The 16,034-nt window shown below is 58.6% G+C and overlaps 3 protein-coding genes across 8 annotated transcripts; 2 read left to right on the top strand and 1 right to left on the bottom strand.

Annotated features, from left to right (window-relative positions):
* The first annotated feature begins 688 nt into the window (after positions 1-688).
* Positions 689-3,565, top strand: PGP (phosphoglycolate phosphatase). Its single transcript, XM_029219584.1, has 2 exons — positions 689-1,407; positions 1,507-3,565. Exons 1-2 carry the CDS (start codon positions 768-770, stop codon positions 1,830-1,832), a joined length of 966 nt encoding a protein of 321 aa, XP_029075417.1. The 5' UTR covers positions 689-767; the 3' UTR covers positions 1,833-3,565.
* Positions 3,566-4,619: 1,054 nt separating this feature from the next.
* BRICD5 (BRICHOS domain containing 5) lies at positions 4,620-6,173 on the top strand. Of its 4 annotated transcripts, XM_029222091.1 has the most exons (6): positions 4,620-4,670; positions 4,814-4,963; positions 5,173-5,328; positions 5,405-5,506; positions 5,721-5,874; positions 5,979-6,173. In XM_029222091.1, the coding sequence occupies exons 1-6, from the start codon at positions 4,620-4,622 to the stop codon at positions 6,071-6,073; spliced, it is 708 nt and encodes a 235-aa protein (XP_029077924.1). In that variant the 3' UTR covers positions 6,074-6,173. The 4 variants fall into 4 exon arrangements, 3 of the variants coding, with proteins under 3 accessions (XP_029077924.1, XP_029077923.1, XP_029077922.1); XR_003793358.1 differs by having other exon boundaries at positions 5,405-5,874; XM_029222090.1 differs by having other exon boundaries at positions 5,721-6,048.
* Positions 6,042-10,007, bottom strand: MLST8 (MTOR associated protein, LST8 homolog). Of its 3 annotated transcripts, none has more exons than XM_029222086.1 (8): positions 9,305-10,007; positions 9,128-9,179; positions 8,881-9,043; positions 8,363-8,438; positions 8,128-8,280; positions 7,107-7,231; positions 6,775-6,938; positions 6,042-6,681 (listed from the first exon to the last, which is right to left on the bottom strand). In XM_029222086.1, the coding sequence occupies exons 1-8, from the start codon at positions 9,431-9,433 to the stop codon at positions 6,563-6,565; spliced, it is 981 nt and encodes a 326-aa protein (XP_029077919.1). In that variant the 5' UTR covers positions 9,434-10,007; the 3' UTR covers positions 6,042-6,562. The 3 variants fall into 3 exon arrangements, with proteins under 3 accessions (XP_029077919.1, XP_029077921.1, XP_029077920.1); XM_029222088.1 differs by having other exon boundaries at positions 6,089-6,681; positions 7,187-7,231; XM_029222087.1 differs by having other exon boundaries at positions 6,095-6,681; positions 9,128-9,176.
* Positions 10,008-16,034: the final 6,027 nt, after the last annotated feature.

The following is a 16,034-nucleotide window of genomic DNA, read 5'->3' as shown; positions in this document are numbered from 1 at the left end:
CCTAAAGCCACTGTCTTATAATTACTCGTCCACATGACCACCAAGGCACAAGGAAAGCGTTTTTGCGAACGACTGGAAATGAGAACGCGACGCTTGTTGGGAAGGAGCCTGCGGCTGGCTCTCAGGAATGGCCGTAGTCGGCCCACGCGCAGACACTGTCCGGAGTGTGTCCACGGCGGAGGGCACAGCCCAGCCCCACCCTGGCAAAGGTGCGGACGTGACTCCGGCCTAAAAGGGGACCGCGGCCCCCCCCTCCTGTCGCGGTGCTGCGGTGAGCCCCGCCGGCAAGATCGGAGACAAGCCAGCCAATCAGCAGCCGGCTCGGCCGGTTGGGGGCGGTCACTGGATTAAGGGCCTCCGTCACCTAGGCTGACCAAGAGCCTCCAATGGGCGAGCTGCCCCGCGGCAGCCAATGAACGGCAGGCTTACGTCCTGCGCCGACTCTCCAGCTCCTCCGCTGAATTTCCGCAGTGAGCGTCCCACGCAGAATGCCGGTTGGCTCCCTGCCAGCCAATCACCGGGGCGCCTAGGGCCTGACAGCCAATGGCTGCCTGCCTGCCCGCGCCGGACCGCGAAGGTTGGCGCTGCGCTCCTGCAGCCCGCGGGAGGCGGGGGCGGATTGGCGCAGGCGGTGTCCAATGGGCGGCAAGTGCGAGGCGCGTGGCCAATGAGTGAGCCGGGGGCGGGGCGGGGGCGGCGGCGGGCGGCTGCGAGGAAGAGCTGGCGGTCGGTGGCGGTGGCGGCGGCGGCGGCGGCGGCGGGGGGCCATGGCGGAGGTGGAGGCCGGCGGCGGCGAGGGCCGCTGCGTGCGGCTGAATGCCAAGCGGGCCCAGGAGCTGCTGGCCGACGTGGACACGGTGCTGTTCGACTGCGACGGCGTGCTGTGGCGCGGTGAGACGGCGGTCTCCGGCGCGCCCGAGACCCTGACGGCGCTGCGGGCCCGCGGCAAGCGCCTCGGCTTCATCACCAACAACAGCAGCAAGACCCGCGAGGCCTACGCCGAGAAGCTGCGGCGCCTGGGCTTCGGCGGCCCGACGGGGCCCGGCGCCGGCAGCGAGGTCTTCGGCACGGCCTACTGTACCGCGCTCTACCTGCGCCAGCGCCTGACCGGTCCGCCGACCCCCAAGGCCTACGTGCTGGGCAGCGTGGCCCTGGCCACCGAGCTGGAGGCCGTGGGCGTCTCCTGCGTGGGCGTGGGGCCCGAGCCGCTGCAGGGCGACGGCCCCAGCGCCTGGCTGGATGAGCCCCTGGAGCCTGATGTGCGCGCCGTCGTGGTGGGCTTCGACCCACACTTCAGCTACATGAAGCTCACGAAGGCCGTGCGCTACCTGCAGCAGCCCGGCTGCCTGCTCGTGGGCACCAACATGGACAACCGGCTCCCACTCGAGAACGGCCGCTTCATCGCGGGTCCGTGCGCCCCGGGGGAGGGAGGCTGGAGGGCGAGCGACGGGTCCCTCCCGGCCTCTGACCCCCGGCACTCTCCTCCTTTCCTTCTCCGCCCCGCAGGTACCGGCTGTCTGGTCCGAGCCGTGGAGATGGCCGCGCAGCGCCAAGCCGACGTCATAGGGAAGCCCAGCCGCTTCATCTTCGACTGCGTGTCCCAGGAATATGGCATCAACCCGGAGCGCACCATCATGGTGGGTGATCGCCTGGACACAGACATCCTCCTGGGCGTCACTTGTGGTCTGAAGACCATCCTGACCCTCACTGGGGTCTCCACTCTGCGGGATGTGAAGAGTAATCAGGAAAGTGACTGCCTGTCTAAGAAGAAAATGGTCCCTGACTTCTATGTTGACAGCATAGCCGACCTTTTGCCTGCCCTTCAGGGTTAAAGATTTAGTGTCTTTAATCTCCAGAATAAAAAAAAAATTGAAAATCACCCAAATTAATAGGTGGGGCTTAAGCATCACTCAGCTAGGTGGCTTCAAGTTTGCTTACTTGGAGTTAAGCAAAGGTACTAGTTGTTAACCTTGTAAGTAAATGTTTGGGGGGTTGGATTTTTACAAATGCTTATATTTTAAGATGCACTTTTAAGCTTGGAGGGCATTGTGGGGGTCCTGGGCCTTAGGTGCCAATTGGTCTCGCAGTTGGGTTCAGCATATGTCTAGGATTCAGGTAACCTTGGGGCCTGCTAATGGGACTGAGGTGGGTCTTGGGATGTCATGTATTTTATTGAAAATTTCAGGGATCCTGGGGAGGAGGAGCTGATTATTTTGACTGTTGTGAGAAACCCAGGGCCCCGTCTGTGTGGTCATCAGCAGAGGAGCCTACTGCTGCCTCAGCCCCTCACCTGCAGGTTGGGAGTGGAGGAAAGGGCTGGTCTCAGGTGGTGTCTCCCTGTCCATGGGGTGTGGGGTGCTGCCCTCACCACCACCCCACACTTCCTTAAAAACCACTCTGATGTCACAATTGAGTGTATGTTCCGTTTTAGATACCCAGGGCTGCAACTCCTCATGCACGATTGTGCAGTTCTGTAAACTCAGCCTGGCTAAACCTCATCTTTTCCAAATGTGCATATAAACCCAGGTGACTTGGACTGAGCATATTGTTTGCTGAGCGCCAGGAGGGTATGAATGCCTTCGTTGAACTCTGGGCTGCCGTGCAGGGAGCTCAGAGCAGCATTGGTACTAAAAGTTTTTTTAACTTTTGAACAACTTTGTCAAGTGGTGGAATTGAACCGTAAGCGTGTCGATTAATAGCTGTGCTCTGTCTTGTAGGGAAAATCCCACTGAAGAAGTCTCCGTGCCCCGCAGCCAGCAGTATGGCCAAAGGCATGTGCTGGCTAAGGAATGCTTGTCACCCAAGGCTCCCTCTGGGTAGAGGAGGAAAGAGGTGTCCCTCAAAACAGGAAGTCCTTTTACAGAGCATCCAGTCTTTTCCTGTCTTGGTTGGGATGGGTGTCATATGTCAGTGGTCCATGAGGCCACCTATTTTGACCCTGGAGTCCCTTGTCAGTTGCCATCTGGAGGACTGGAAGGGTCCACTGGCTAGCCAAGGGTTTTTGGCAGGGGGCCGTGCCTTTTCTGCCTGTTCCCTAAGTCGCTGACCATTGAGTATAGGCCTGATAAGCAGACTCTCTGGCCGCACTTGTAGGGTAGGGCCTGGGAAGCTGTTCCTTTTGGCCGACTCCTTCCTGGCGCCTCACCCTGCACCCAGTGGCATCTGCCCAGATCCTGTGACTTTTCTCCTAGCCCCAGGGTCACAGTGCTCCTTCATTAACTCTCGTAAGAGTGCTCAGAGCAATAAAGGGTGTCCTGAGCCTCCAGCTCCCCCCAGGCCTGGGTGTCTGGGGTTCGGACTCTGCTGTAGGCAACAGGAGGGCAGCGGGCGCCTGTGAGGTTGGTGGTGCTGACGTTGGCTCTGCGAGGTCGGCTCAAGGTGGGTCAGGATATTGAGCAGGCCTGTCAGGGCGTTGTCACCCACACCAGGAACACGCGGCAGGTGCAGCAGCCAGCAACATCTCCCTTTTCTGCTGGGCGGCGGCCCGGGAGCCCTGTGCATCATGTCTACACCCCATTGCACTGTATGAACCCAAAGGTATATTAAACTCTCAAACCCCAGCTGACTCTGGTGTTCCTCGCTCTCGCCTAGACAGCAGCCTTCACACAGGGTGCAGCTGTCTCACCACAGCTGGGCAGTGGAAAGGGCAGCAGGGCCGGGTACACTCAGTACAAGGCCATTCTGGGATTCCAATTCCAGAGTTGGGACGCTGACCACAGCAACTCCACCCCATTTCAGGCCCACTGCAGGGAGTCAGGTTCTGAAGAATCAGGAAAAACAAGGGACAAAAAAAAACAGAGTATGAAAGGGCCGTGGGGTGAAGCTGGTTAAGGAATGCACTCCCTGAAAGCTGCCAGTGCTGAGGGCCACTAACTGTTGGGATCCACAGCATCAAGCAGCTAGAAATGCACGGCACCAGTCAGAGAAAGCCACGCTGGGCAGGGCAGGGGTCAGTGGACATGAGGCTGACTTAACCATCCTGGGGTGTGCAGGAGATTTCAGGAAGCTCTCCTCACCGCAGTGGAGCCTCCTGGAAGCCATCCTGGTCTCAGGCAGGCACCTACCTGGGGGGGTGCCCTGTGTTGGTGGGGGCTGGGAAGCAGCTGGGAGCAGCTGGGGTGCATGGGGAGGAAAGGGAAGTGGCACAGAGTCCCATGCCTGTCATTCATGAAACAGGCACCTGTTAATGGTCTGCTGCGTGCCAGGCCTTGTACCCAGTCCTGGGAGTGTAGAGGTAACCCGAGAGACTAGAAACAGGCTTCTTTAGGAAAAATTAAATCTGCCCCCAACTAGACTCCCTATATAAAGTCGGCCAGGCCTGAGCTGCTCTCTGTGCCAGCCGCTGGGTCCTGACTTCCACAGTGGCCACGCTCTCATGACCTCCCGTGACCATGTGCGCTCTGGTCTGCACAGGCCAGGTGTTGGGAGAGCCAGGCACAGTGACGAGCAGCCTCCCCAGGTGACCTGTCTCTGACCCGGATATCAGGTAGCCGGGCTGGGGAGGAGGCAGGGGGGGTCAGGAGGGGAAGGGGCCAGGTCGATTGTTTGACTCATCGGAGGTGTCCTGAGGTTTCCCAGGCTGCAGCAGACAATCAGCGCATTGTCACCAGGGCTGCATCATGGAGCAGGGGAGCTGCCGGGCCGAGAGACCCGGGTCTGGACCTGTCGGGGTGAGTGCCTCCCACCACTCGGTGCCCTCTCCTTGGACAAAGACCCAGGGCCTGTCCTGCAGGGGCAGGAGAAGCGTCCACCTCCCATACCTCCTCAGCCCCTTCCTTCCCTGAGCCAGCCTGTTGCCTGGTCTCTACTCCAGGCCCCACTGACTGCAATGTGCCTCCACGTGAAGACCAAGCCCTGCCACGGGGGCTGGAGAGCTCCTGGCCTGCTATTGCTGCTGCTGGCACTGGCCACCGCTGGGGCTGTGGCTGGAGGGCTTCTTGGCTTCGCTCACAGCCCTCTCAAGGTGAGGCCCCCTCAGGACCCGGGCAGGGCACAGACAGTGGGGAGGAGGAGGAGAGACCAGCATAGCCCACACTTACAGTGGAGCCAGGGCTCGGAGCAGACAGCAGGAGGACCAGAGGGGTGGTGGGGTTAGAAGTCTCGCAGCAGGGCTGGGGGAGTGTTGGGGTCTGCTCCAGCCTGGCCAGCTGAGCTCCTGCTTCCCACTCTTAGCCACTGCTGCAGACGCTCCGTCTGACCCTCCCGAGCTCCAGGGTACCCTGGTCCAACCAAACCGAACAGGTGGACGTGGCCCAGAACGTGGCAACCATCAGGGTGACTCCAGCTCAGAGCAACCACAGCTGGGCAGTGCTGTTCGACGGGCAGAGCGTGAGTGGCCTGGGGAGGGGGGTGGGGGCGGGGGTGGATATTCAGGTGGCCCTGCCTCACCTGCCTGCCTTCCCAGGGTTGTGTCTGTTACCGCCCCTCAGAGCACCGGGCCTGCTTCCTCCGCCTGATGGAACCCCGAGACCGCGAGACCCTGCAGCTGCTGGTGAACACCTCTTGGGTAAGGAGCCTCCGGCCAGGGGCCAGACAAAGGGTCCTGTGTGTGGCCTGGGCCCGGGGCAGGATGGGGCTCCAGTTTCAGGGGAACAGAAGCTCTATCTTCCTTTGGTTGAGGCTGCTGACAAGAGCCAGGGCAGGGCTGGCACAATGCCAGCATGTCCAGGGACATGTGGGCCCAACCCAGCCAGGGGCAGTGCGAGTGTCCTTCTCTGCAGCCCCAAGGGACTCGCAGCCCCAGCCAGGACACCCACTATGCCCAGGAGCTGCTGGCAGTGCTTGGGAGCCGTGAGGTGGACCCTGCCCAGGTGGGGGCTTCTGTGCGGAACCTTTGTGCAAAGACCCCCATTTACTGGGCCCGACGAGCAGAGAGTGAGTTGGGGCAGGCTGTGTGGAGGGGCCTGGGCTCCCGCAGGACAGTCGGTGGCGGGGTGGGGAAGGAGTCCTTTAGGGATCATGGAGGCCCCTCCCCCCAGGGCCCCAGAGGCGGCGGCTGATCTACCTATGCATCGACATCTGCTTCCCAAGCGACATCTGCATGTCCGTCTGCTTTTATTACCTCCCGGACTAAGCCCTTACAGCGCAGCCCCTCAGGCCAGCCAACTGGCTGGCGCGATCACCAGTCCATGGAGGGTAGCCGCTGGCGGGGCTAATAAACAACTCCACCTGGCCATGACGGTGTCCTCTGTGGCCTCGGGACACAAAACAGTGGCAGGGAGGGGAAGGAGGAGGCACTGGCTTGGGGGTGGGCACCAGCCTCGGATCCCCCTCAGCGGCTCTAGGCCCTGTGGGTCCAGAATTTCTGAAGGGAATGCAAGCTGCCTAGGGTGGGCCTCCTGAGCCTCCTCACATCCATGTAAGCAGCCGGGGCTGAGAGAGTCCCAGGATGGACCAGCCTGGCCAGTCTAGTCTGGCCAGGGACCAGGGTAGGTCAGTCAGGTCCAGTGAGCCTAGGATGGTAGAGACCAGCCATGGGGTGTCACTCTGATCTGGGCAGCTGGACAGACACATCCAGCTGGTGCCGCCTGGACAGCTGCCTGCAATCCTGAGGGGACACAGGTTAGCCCAGCACACTGTCGTTGAAGGCCAAGCAGACAACAGCTTTCTGGTGGCCGCCGTACTCTCTCTTGATCTCTCCCGTCTCCACACACCAGAGCCGGGCCAGGTTGTCAGAGGAAGCTGCAGGGAGGGAGAGCATGGGTGGCGGCTCAGAGTGCAGCCCCAGGCCGGGCCAACGGGCGCAGGGAGGCACGGCAGGCAGGCGGGACTCACCGGTGACTATGTACTGGGAGTCCCCCGAGAAGGCGCAGCCCCACATCCAGCCTCGGGATGACTCTCCAGGGTTGCTGCTCTTGATGCTCAGCTCCGTCATCAGGGAGAAGTTGGACGTCCTCCAAATCTTGCATGTCTGGTCGGCCGAGCAGGTGGCTAGGAGCCTGGGGGTGGGTGTGAGCGTGGCAGGGGTGTCATCAACGGCCACTCCCATCCTGTACCCCCTTGCCGTCCTCCAAGCAGGCCCAACGCATTAGGCCCCCAGCCTCAGGCACACTGCTTCCTCCCCGCAGCCATGCAAGGGCTCCCGGCCCCCCAGGCCCTGCACACACGTGGAGTCTGGGCTGAAGCGGCACTGCAGGGCATAGCGGGTGTGTGCTGGGATCTTGGTCTTGGGGATGAGCTGTGTCACCTCATCACCGATGCCCCCAGTCAGGTTCCAGACATAGCAGTTCCCCTGTGGTGTAGGAGGGAAGTCACGGGAGGCCCGGAGCCTCCGGTCTGACAGGTGGGGAAGGATGCCCTGGCAGCAAGACCTAGATCCAGGGGCTGCCATCCTGGGGGCCAGGGGACATGTGACAGGCACATCTGGCCCTGCCTGCAAGGAGCACCTGGGTGACCTGGCCCCAACCAAGGGCCATACCTGATGAACTGAGGGCAGCAGGCCATGCCTGGCCTTCCTGAAGGATGCCGCTGGCCAAGAATGTGAAGAACAAGATGAGAGGAGGACACCCAGATAGAGGGAACAGCAGGGCAAAGGCTTGGAAGTGGGCGGTCTGGGGATGTCGGGAACAACTGATTTGCTGAGACTGAATGGACGTTAAAGGAAGAAAATGAGGCTGGATAGGAGTCCAGGGGTCAAATCACAGTGTCCTGAGGCCCTGGTAAGGAGCCTAGAGCATCTTGCAGTTCACCCAGGGGAAGGATGCAGTCAGGCTGGTACTGCTGAAGGATGCTCTGGCAGTCGAGGGAAAATGGGTTAGGGGCAGGGGGAGGTCACAGAAGAAGGAAGGAGGTCAGAGAGGCTGCAACCAACCACTGTCGGGAGAGACGAGGGAAACTTGGATCAGGAGGAGACAGGGAGGAGAAAGAAACGGACAACTGGAAAGACTCTGGAGATGGAGGTGACTGGACTGCTGGGTGGGCTATGGCAGGTAGCGAGAGGTAGCATCAGGAGTGACACCCAGGTTTCTGGCTTTGGTGGCTGGGTCAGAGCTGGAGTCCAGGATGGGGAAGCAGGACTGTGGGGGGAGGGGAGGGGCCAGAGGGACATCTGGGGAATAAGCCCACCTTCAGGGAATAAGGAAGGTAAGGGGCTGGGAGCCGAGCTGCACACCCGTCCCTGGGACTCACAGTGCTATTGACCGCGGCCATGTAGCTAGCATCCGGGTCGATGTGGGCCGATGTGATAGAGACCTCAGGCTCCGGGATCAGCTGCTCGTTGTGGTCAGTTTTCAAGTCCCAGATGTGGATGGCGCCACTCTGGTCACCCACAATGAGTTCTGCCTGAGGTGCAGGGGAGGTGAGGTGGGGCAGGACCCCTGCCCTCCAAAGCCCCAGGGTGCCCAGCCCTGTGCTTCCCCCTCACCTGGTTGGGGTGCAGGCACACACAGTTAATGGGCGCATTCACCTGGAAGATCCGCTGACACTGCAGGTTCCGGGACCTTCGAGGTGGGGGACACACTCTGTCTATAGTGGATGCCATTGGTACTCCACCGAAAGGCCCTTTCCCTGGCCACTTATTTTGTCTCTCTACGATGGGAGCTATCCCATAGGAAATGGGAGGTTTGGCCATCCCCAGGGGCAGCTTGAAGCCAATAACTGACTCAGAGGGGCATAAAGGGTGGCCCCTTGCCTCAAGGCGGGGCTCATTGTTTGATGCAGTTCATTCCAGAGCTGCCTATTGGATCAGGCTGAGGCTCTGCTCGTCTCTGTGGGTCTTCATCCCTGCCCTATCTTTCCTCACTTGGCCCTCAATAAGTCACCTGCACAGAAAACCCCGTCTCAGCCTCTGCTTGGAGGGGACCTGACCTAAGACAGTCTCCCAGCCTGACCCTCACCCCCACACACCCAGGCAGCAGACCCCTCCTGCCCAGTACCCCACACCTGAGGTCCCAGATCCGGGCAGTGCAGTCCTCCCCACCAGTGTACATCCAGCGGCCGTCCTCGTGGAAGCCCACAGACGCGATGTTCTTGTTGACCCCGTCATAGCTGATGATGGGGTTGGGGTTATTGGAGTTGAGATCATACATGCGAATGTGCTGGTAACCTAGGGGCACAGGCCAAACTGAAGTGTGGCTGCGCCTAGATGGACCTATGAGAAATCAGGGGTTGGGGTCGAGGGTACAGGTACCTGCAGCAGCAATCATGCTGCGGTCAGGTGTGATCTCCAGCGCGTTCACCTGCTAGGTCCGTTAAGGAGGATGACAAACAGAGCCCATCCTTCCCACCGGAGGCCTTTGCCCAGACTGTTATCCCTACCAGGCATCCTGCCCAGCACCACCTGCCCCAACTCCACAGTGGAGGATACGGAGTCCTGGTGCTGCACCGTTCGCGTACAGATCCCGCTGTGGGCCTGCCAGAACCGCACCGTGTGGTCATAGCCTGCAGTGGCCAAGATGACGGGGTCACTGCCCACCGTACCTGGAGACGTGTTCATGGTGTGGCTGCTTGAAAGACTCGGATCTACACAGGGCCCTAGGTCTGACCGGCAGGGGTCAGAGATCAGAGCATCCGGAGAAGAGAGAGGAGTGCAGTGTTTAGGGAATACCCTCTATGTCCTAAACAGATTACAACAGATTACTCGGTGCTAAAAAATAAAATCATCCCCATTTTAGATGTGGGGAAACTGAGGCTCAGAGAGTTTCAGGGATACGCGTGACACCCGGCGAAGGACAGCGCCGAGCTCCAAGGCGCATGCTCCGTTCCCCGCCCCAAGAACCCTGCCGGAATGCCACCCTACCCGCGGCCGGCAGGGGGCAGTCACGTCCGGGGCGCCACTCCGCCGCAGGGCCGGGCCGCGCAAGCGCAGCGAAGCGGGCAGGCCGGAGGGAAAAGCCTGAATGCTACGGCTGCGCATGCGTAGCAGGCCGGTGGCTGGACCTGATGGGCGGGGGCGCTTTCTGGCTGGACCCTCGAGCTTCCCGGTGCTCCGTCGACCACCCTGACTCCGTCCCGCTGAGCCAGCTTCCCCCGGGCGCGCTCTCCCGGCCACTGAAAGCCGCTTTCCAGCCCTCGCCCCGCGGCCTCCGTACCTTACTTGCTGCTCTGCGTTCCGCCGCGGTCCAGGACGCCTAGCGGAGCCGGAGCAAGTCGATAGAGGCCGAGGCTGAGCGTAGAGTTATCGATGGGCCATTAGGGCGACACCAAGGGGCGTAAGGGGAGCAGGGACGGGGGACGAGGCTAGAGTTCTGGGGCAGGGGCTCCTCAATACGGGCCTCTGCGGTATCGGGCGGCGCCGGTGGACGAAAGCAGCGACCCCAGCCTTTTCCCCACTCGGGCACCTCACCCTTCTGGGACCCATTCTCCAGGCCGGGTTGCACCATCGACTCCCTCCCATCCATCCCCTGATTCCCACGCGGGGCTAGGATTCCCAGGTAAATTACAGGACATCCAGTTGCATTTGAATTCAGATAAACTATATGTTTTGTTTTGCTAAGTATAAGTATAACCCAAATATTGCATGGGATATACTTATACTAAAAAGTTCTTCGTCACCTAGGTGAAATTCAAGTGTAGCTAGTTGTCCTGTGGTTTTATTTGCTAGATCAGGCAACCCTACTCTGGTCCCTTTCAGGACTGTCCAGCCAGGGTCTGACCCTCGGGTCCCCTCACTAATCCCAGTGACCCCTCAAAAACTGGAGTCCCTCTTGCCGCTTTTTCCATCCAGCCTTCCCACACTCTACACACGTGGCCTCATCCTCGAAAGAGTCCTTGAGACAGGCTCTCCCATGGTTTCTTCCCACCATGCTTATAAATGCAGCTCCACCCCCCCTTCCTTCCTCAGGCCCCTTGATCAAGGCCATGTCCCCTGCCTATCCACCCAGGCCCTGGGTCCTGGGAACCTTCTTTCCTGTACCTTCCCCACCTCCCCTCTTTCCTTCCCCTCAGCATTTCAACACCATAAAGCAACTCAAAACTCTTTCCAGCCTGCTCTCTTTCAAAGATCTGTTCTCACTTCTCACTCACTGCTTGACCCTGTCATGTCTTTTACTCCCAGCTCTCCAGTGAAAATTTCACGAGGTCCCTGGCCACCTCACATTGCCAAACCCAGTGGATACTTTTCCTTCTGCATCTCGCCACATCTGTCTGCACAGTGGCTGACAGCACTGCTCCTAGAAAACTCCCGTGACCGCCACCCAGCTTCTTGCCCTGCACTCAGTCTCTTACTCTGCCTTCCCCTAAAGGCTGGTGGCCTCCAGAGTTCCTGTCTCCACACTATCCCTGGGGGCTCTTGCCCACTCTTCAGGGCTTTCAGTGCCATCCCTGGTCCGGGGCCTTTCCACCCTGTCTCCAGCTCACATCTGGCTCCCTGTTTGACATTTTCCATTGAAGGCCCCATGGACACCACTTTCCACGGCCAAGACAGTTCATGATCGACCTACCCCCAAAGGCTTCCCCTTCTGTGTGCAGTGCCCACCCATGTATGACAGTGAGGCAAGATGGGCCACCACTCCCTCTCCCGGAACAGCCTCCCCACACCCACTCCTGCCCCCTCCAGGCTGTCCTTCACATTACAGAGTGGTCTTCTAAAAACCTAAGTCTGACCCCTGTTAGAAGCCTGCAGGGGTCCCCCGTTACCCTCCAGACTCCTGGGCCCAGCCCCTGCCAACCCTGCGGCTTCTCCTTCTCTCCACTCCACAAGCCATGAGTGAACAACAGTCTGAGAATTCACTACACCCTCTCTTTGAATGCTTGCCCACACCTAGGATGCTTCACCTCTACCTCTTCAACTGCTGAACTGTTTTTTTCAGGACTTTTCATAGCATTTTGAGAGCTTATTCTGTGTAGGGGGCTATACTGGGTGTTTTGTTTTAATTGAGGTGAAATTCACATTACATGAAAGTAACCATTTTTAACTGAACAATTCAGTGACTTAGTACCTTCACAGTTGTGCAAACACCACTTCTATCTAGTTTCAGAACATTTCCATCATCCCCAAAGAACCCCATCTCCCCCACCGCCAGTTAAGCACTCACTCACCATCCCCCCACCCCACCTCCCCTCAGCCCCTGGCAACCAGTAATCTGCTTTCTGTCTCTATGGATTTACCTTTTCTGGACATTTCATATAAATGAAATCCTACAACAGACCTTTTGTGTCTGGCTCTTTTCACTGGGCATAACATTTTCAAGGTTCATCCAGGTTGTAGCCTGTGTCAGTACTTCATTCCTTTTTATGGCTGAATAATATTCCATTGTGTGGATGGACCCCATTTTATTTATCCATTCATCTGTTCATTGATGGAAACTTGAGTTGTTTCCACTTCTTAGCTATTACAAATGAAATTTTCTGTACAAGTATCTCTTTGAGTACACGTTTTAATTTTTCTTGGGTATATACTAGGAGTGGAATTGCTGCATCGTGTGGTAATTCCATGTTTAACTTTTCGAGGAACCGCCAAACTATGCTGAGCGTTTTACCCACATTCTGCATTGGGTCCTCGCAATAACCCTGCCAAGGAGGAACCACCCCCTATTTTGGAGGCGAGAAAACTGAGGCTCAGAGACGTAGAGTCATGTATCCAAGGGCACGCGGCTAGAACATGGCAGAACCCATCCTGCTGGGCTCATCCCTCCCCTGATCTCCCCCCTTCTGGCTGAGGTGACTACTTCCCAGGCAACCTCCGCACCTCAAACATCCTCTTCATCTTCCTCTCTATGTAGAGGAGCTCCCCAGGGCAGCTCCACCAGGCTCAGAGGCAGCTCTGGGGAGTGGCAGTTGGATATGTGGGCTTGGAAGCCTGGGGGAGGAATAGCCCTGTGAACCCTAGCACTTGAAGGATGTCCAGAGCAGGATAAACCCTGAGAGCCTGAGAGCGAGAGAGAGAGGTGAGAGCAAAGGAGGGCTGGAAGACTCAGCCAGATGTCTGTGGGGTATCTGTGGCCCAGGGGGGCAAGTCCAGAGCTGGATAAACCCTGAGAGCCTGAGAGCGGGAGAGAGAGGTGAGAGCAAAGGAGGGCTGGAAGACTCAGCCAGATGTCTGTGGGGTATCTGTGGCCCAGGGGGGCAAGTCCTGAGCTGTCTGCCTTTTTGTGGGGACTCTGGGTGGAGGGCTGCACATGTCCCATGCCTATGGGTAACTGAGAGACCAGGCCAGGCTCCATGCCCAGCCTGAGCAGCCCCAGCATCTCTGCTGGGCAGGAAGGGGAGATAGGACCATGATTGTTGATCCCTTCTTATGTACCAAGCATCAGCTGAGCACTTTACAGAGGTGGCATCTTTGAGAAGATGGAAACCTTGGCAGCTATCATGCTTCATGCTCCCAGCAGCCCGTGAGGAGGGTACATTCGTCATCCCCAGTTTATACTTAAGGGGCTGGGCATCAGGGCTCTGGGGGGCTGGGAGGGGTACCAGGGAGTCCCTGAGCGGGCGCACAGCTGGTGGACAGGAGCAGGTGTTGCACTGCTGCCAGGGGAAGGGGGAGGTTGCCGTGCAGCTGGGAAGGGGGCCAGCCCAGGCTGCAGTGAAGCAGCAGCCAGCTCTACTCCAGGCTGAGCCTCAGCAATTCTGCTGGCTCAGCGGCCCCTCCTCCTGGGATCGTCCTCGGAGGCCTGACTTCCTGGAGGGCTGCCCAAGTCCCACGCCTCTGCATCCTCATACCCCCAGCCAGAGCAGATGGCCTGCTGTGCTGCCCCCGTCCCCAGGCTGGGGGGACCCCAGGAAGATTCACATCTCTGTTTCCAGATGGACCCTCCCATCAGCCTTGGACTGCAGGCAGAGCTGCTGACCCATTTTCCAGATGAGGCAGCTGAGCTTAGGGAGCTTGTCCCAGGTTCACTGGGCTGGTGGGTAGCGGGTCTAGAATTCCTGACTCCTCCTAGGGCGTTAGCCTCACTTACCAGGATGAATCTAGTAGACTCTGTACAGCTTTCTTCCCAGGTCTGTCCTCCAGAAGGTGGACCCCACAGCAAGTTGCCCAAGCTTAGGTCTGAGGAGTGACTAAGGGCTACCTGCTTGTTGAGTAGAGTTGGGGCTGGAGCTGGAAGTGGGCAGAGAACGGAGGTGAGGCAGCTGGAGGCAGGGGCCAGTTCATTTCCCAGAGCTATGCGATAATTCAGAACTAGAACTTGGCCTTTCAGTTCATGATGAAGGTGTATTTGTCAAGGTAGGATGGCAGAATATATTTTATTTAATACATTATTAGCATGATTTATAACATTTGAATACTTAGACATTTGGTGTGTGGGCCTCTGTTTGTACTCTTGCCCCAGGCCCTGAAAATGTTAGGCTCAGGCCAGAGTGGTTTGCCTTAGCCAGCCAAAACATGAAAATAATGGTAAGGATAATAACTATCTTTTTTTTTTTTTGTAGTGTTTCCTGTGTGCTAGGCACACTGCTTGGCTCTGCAGACACGAAGATGAATAAAATGCAGCTGCTACCCAGATGGCCCAGGTAGGAAGGCCCAAGAATATCACAATATCCACAGAAGCTATTTGCTGAGAACTTACTAAGTTCTGTGAGGTGCTTTATGAATAGCATCACAGTTAATCCTCAAATAATCTACTGGGAGGTATCATTCCCCCATTTTATGGAGGGGGAACTGAGACTCAGAAAGACAAAGTGACTGGAAAAACAAACCTGGTAAGAGGCAGATCTGGGACAAATGAAGAGGCCGATGTGGGTTCAAATCTCAGACTCATGACCTGGAGACTCTGGGACCTCAGGTGAGTCACTTGGCTTTTCTGAGCCTCACTTTCTTCATTTGTAAAAAGGGCACAGTAAGTCCAAGCTCATCTATGAAGTGACCAGCATGGTGCCTGACCCAGCAGGTACCCAGGAATTGGTCACCATAAAGGGTGGGGGGAAGGGCCCTTGTGTTTAGGGACCCCTGTGGGAGCCCAGCACAGTGGGAGGCATAGGCTTGCTCCCTAAATTTCACAGAAGAGCCCACAGAGGGGACTGACCAGCTGTCCAGATCAGGGACTCCCAGTGCCTGCTGCTTGCCCTCCTCCACACTCTGGCCACCTTCTTCCTGGACCAGCTTGATGGCCTGGACCAGCTTGATGGCCTGGGCCATAGGGAGATGGGGGGGTGTCCAGCCATCATATGTGTGAACCTTCCCAAGGTTCTAACAACTTTGCCTGGTTGGGGTGATGATATGCCCTTCCCTGCAAATGAGGAAACAGAACCTGAGCCAGGACACAGACCCCAACCAGTCTGTCTCTAGAATGCTGCAGCCATGACAAGGTGAAGACCGGAGGCTAAGACCCAGGAGGTCAGAAGGGAGAGACCTCTGGATGTGTGGGGGGTGGGGGGGGGAGGGTGAGTGTCAAGCAGAACAGTTCCCTGTGGGGCTGCCAGAATTTGTGCCTGGAGGCTGGGGGTAAGCAGGCTTCTGTGGGGTTCAGACTGCTGCTGGGCAGGGCTGTGACCCCATTGGTGCTGCGAATGGGGGGACTGAAACCCCCTGGGTGGTAGACCTGAAGAGTTACACCCCAGTTGGTGCTGGGGATGGGGGAGCCGAGGCCCTCTTAGTGGTAAGTGTGAGGGGCTGAACCCCAGTTGGTGCTGGGCAGGTGCACTGAGGTTGGGGTTCGACTGAGGAGGGGGCGGTGGGGGGTCGCCTAACATTGTTTGTGGAGAGAGCCAGAGGCTGCAGGGCATGAAGGTTCAGTTGCGGGAGGGGGAGGTAGGGTTCCCTGACACCGAATTCATTATTGGGAGATTCCTCTTCACAGTCCTTCGACACCTCCCACGGGAACCACGGGCCAGAAATGTCTGACAGCCCCCGGCGGGCCGGCTTCTGTGCCGCCGATGCCCGGGTATCTAGCTCCATGCCCAGGTCCCCGCCCGCCCACTGCCTGAGTCCCTCCCCCCGTGGGTCCCGCAGCCTCTGGAAGCCTCTCTCAGGCTCTGCCTGGCGCCGCCGCCGACTCGGGGCTCAGTGTCCGGCCCCCCGGCGGCTGCTGTCCCTAGCCCCTGGCGGTCGCCGGGGCCGCGCAGGGTCCGCAGGGGCCGGGCCTGAGCCGCGCGGCCCGCACGTGGGGAGGGGGCGTCTCGGGAGGACGGGTCCTAATGTAGGGGCGGAGCCAAGGAGT

The sequence above is a fragment of the Monodon monoceros genome, unplaced genomic scaffold (assembly GCF_005190385.1).
Source record: "Monodon monoceros isolate NGI ecotype Baffin Bay Population unplaced genomic scaffold, NGI_Narwhal_1 Super_Scaffold_13, whole genome shotgun sequence".
NCBI classification, from domain to species: Eukaryota; Metazoa; Chordata; class Mammalia; order Artiodactyla; family Monodontidae; genus Monodon; species Monodon monoceros.
Note: the sequence above shows the minus strand (reverse complement) of the source record. Positions and strands in the feature narration are given on the sequence as shown.

Bases quoted from the DNA above. Each gene is read 5' to 3' on its own strand.
- PGP (XM_029219584.1), top strand. From the start codon at position 768: ATGGCGGAGGTGGAGGCCGGCGGCGGCGAGGGCCGCTGCGTGCGGCTG. The intron at 1,408-1,506 runs GTCCGTGCGCCC...TCCGCCCCGCAG, and splicing joins GAACGGCCGCTTCATCGCGG to GTACCGGCTGTCTGGTCCGA.
- BRICD5 (XM_029222089.1), top strand. From the start codon at position 4,620: ATGGAGCAGGGGAGCTGCCGGGCCGAGAGACCCGGGTCTGGACCTGTC. The intron at 4,671-4,813 runs GTGAGTGCCTCC...TCTCTACTCCAG, and splicing joins CCGGGTCTGGACCTGTCGGG to GCCCCACTGACTGCAATGTG. The intron at 4,964-5,172 runs GTGAGGCCCCCT...TCCCACTCTTAG, and splicing joins TCGCTCACAGCCCTCTCAAG to CCACTGCTGCAGACGCTCCG.
- MLST8 (XM_029222086.1), bottom strand. From the start codon at position 9,433: ATGAACACGTCTCCAGGTACGGTGGGCAGTGACCCCGTCATCTTGGCC. The intron at 8,439-8,880 runs GTGTGGGGTACT...CCCACCTCGAAG, and splicing joins GCCCGGATCTGGGACCTCAG to GTCCCGGAACCTGCAGTGTC. The intron at 6,682-6,774 runs GTGAGTCCCGCC...CCCTCCCTGCAG, and splicing joins CTCCCAGTACATAGTCACCG to CTTCCTCTGACAACCTGGCC.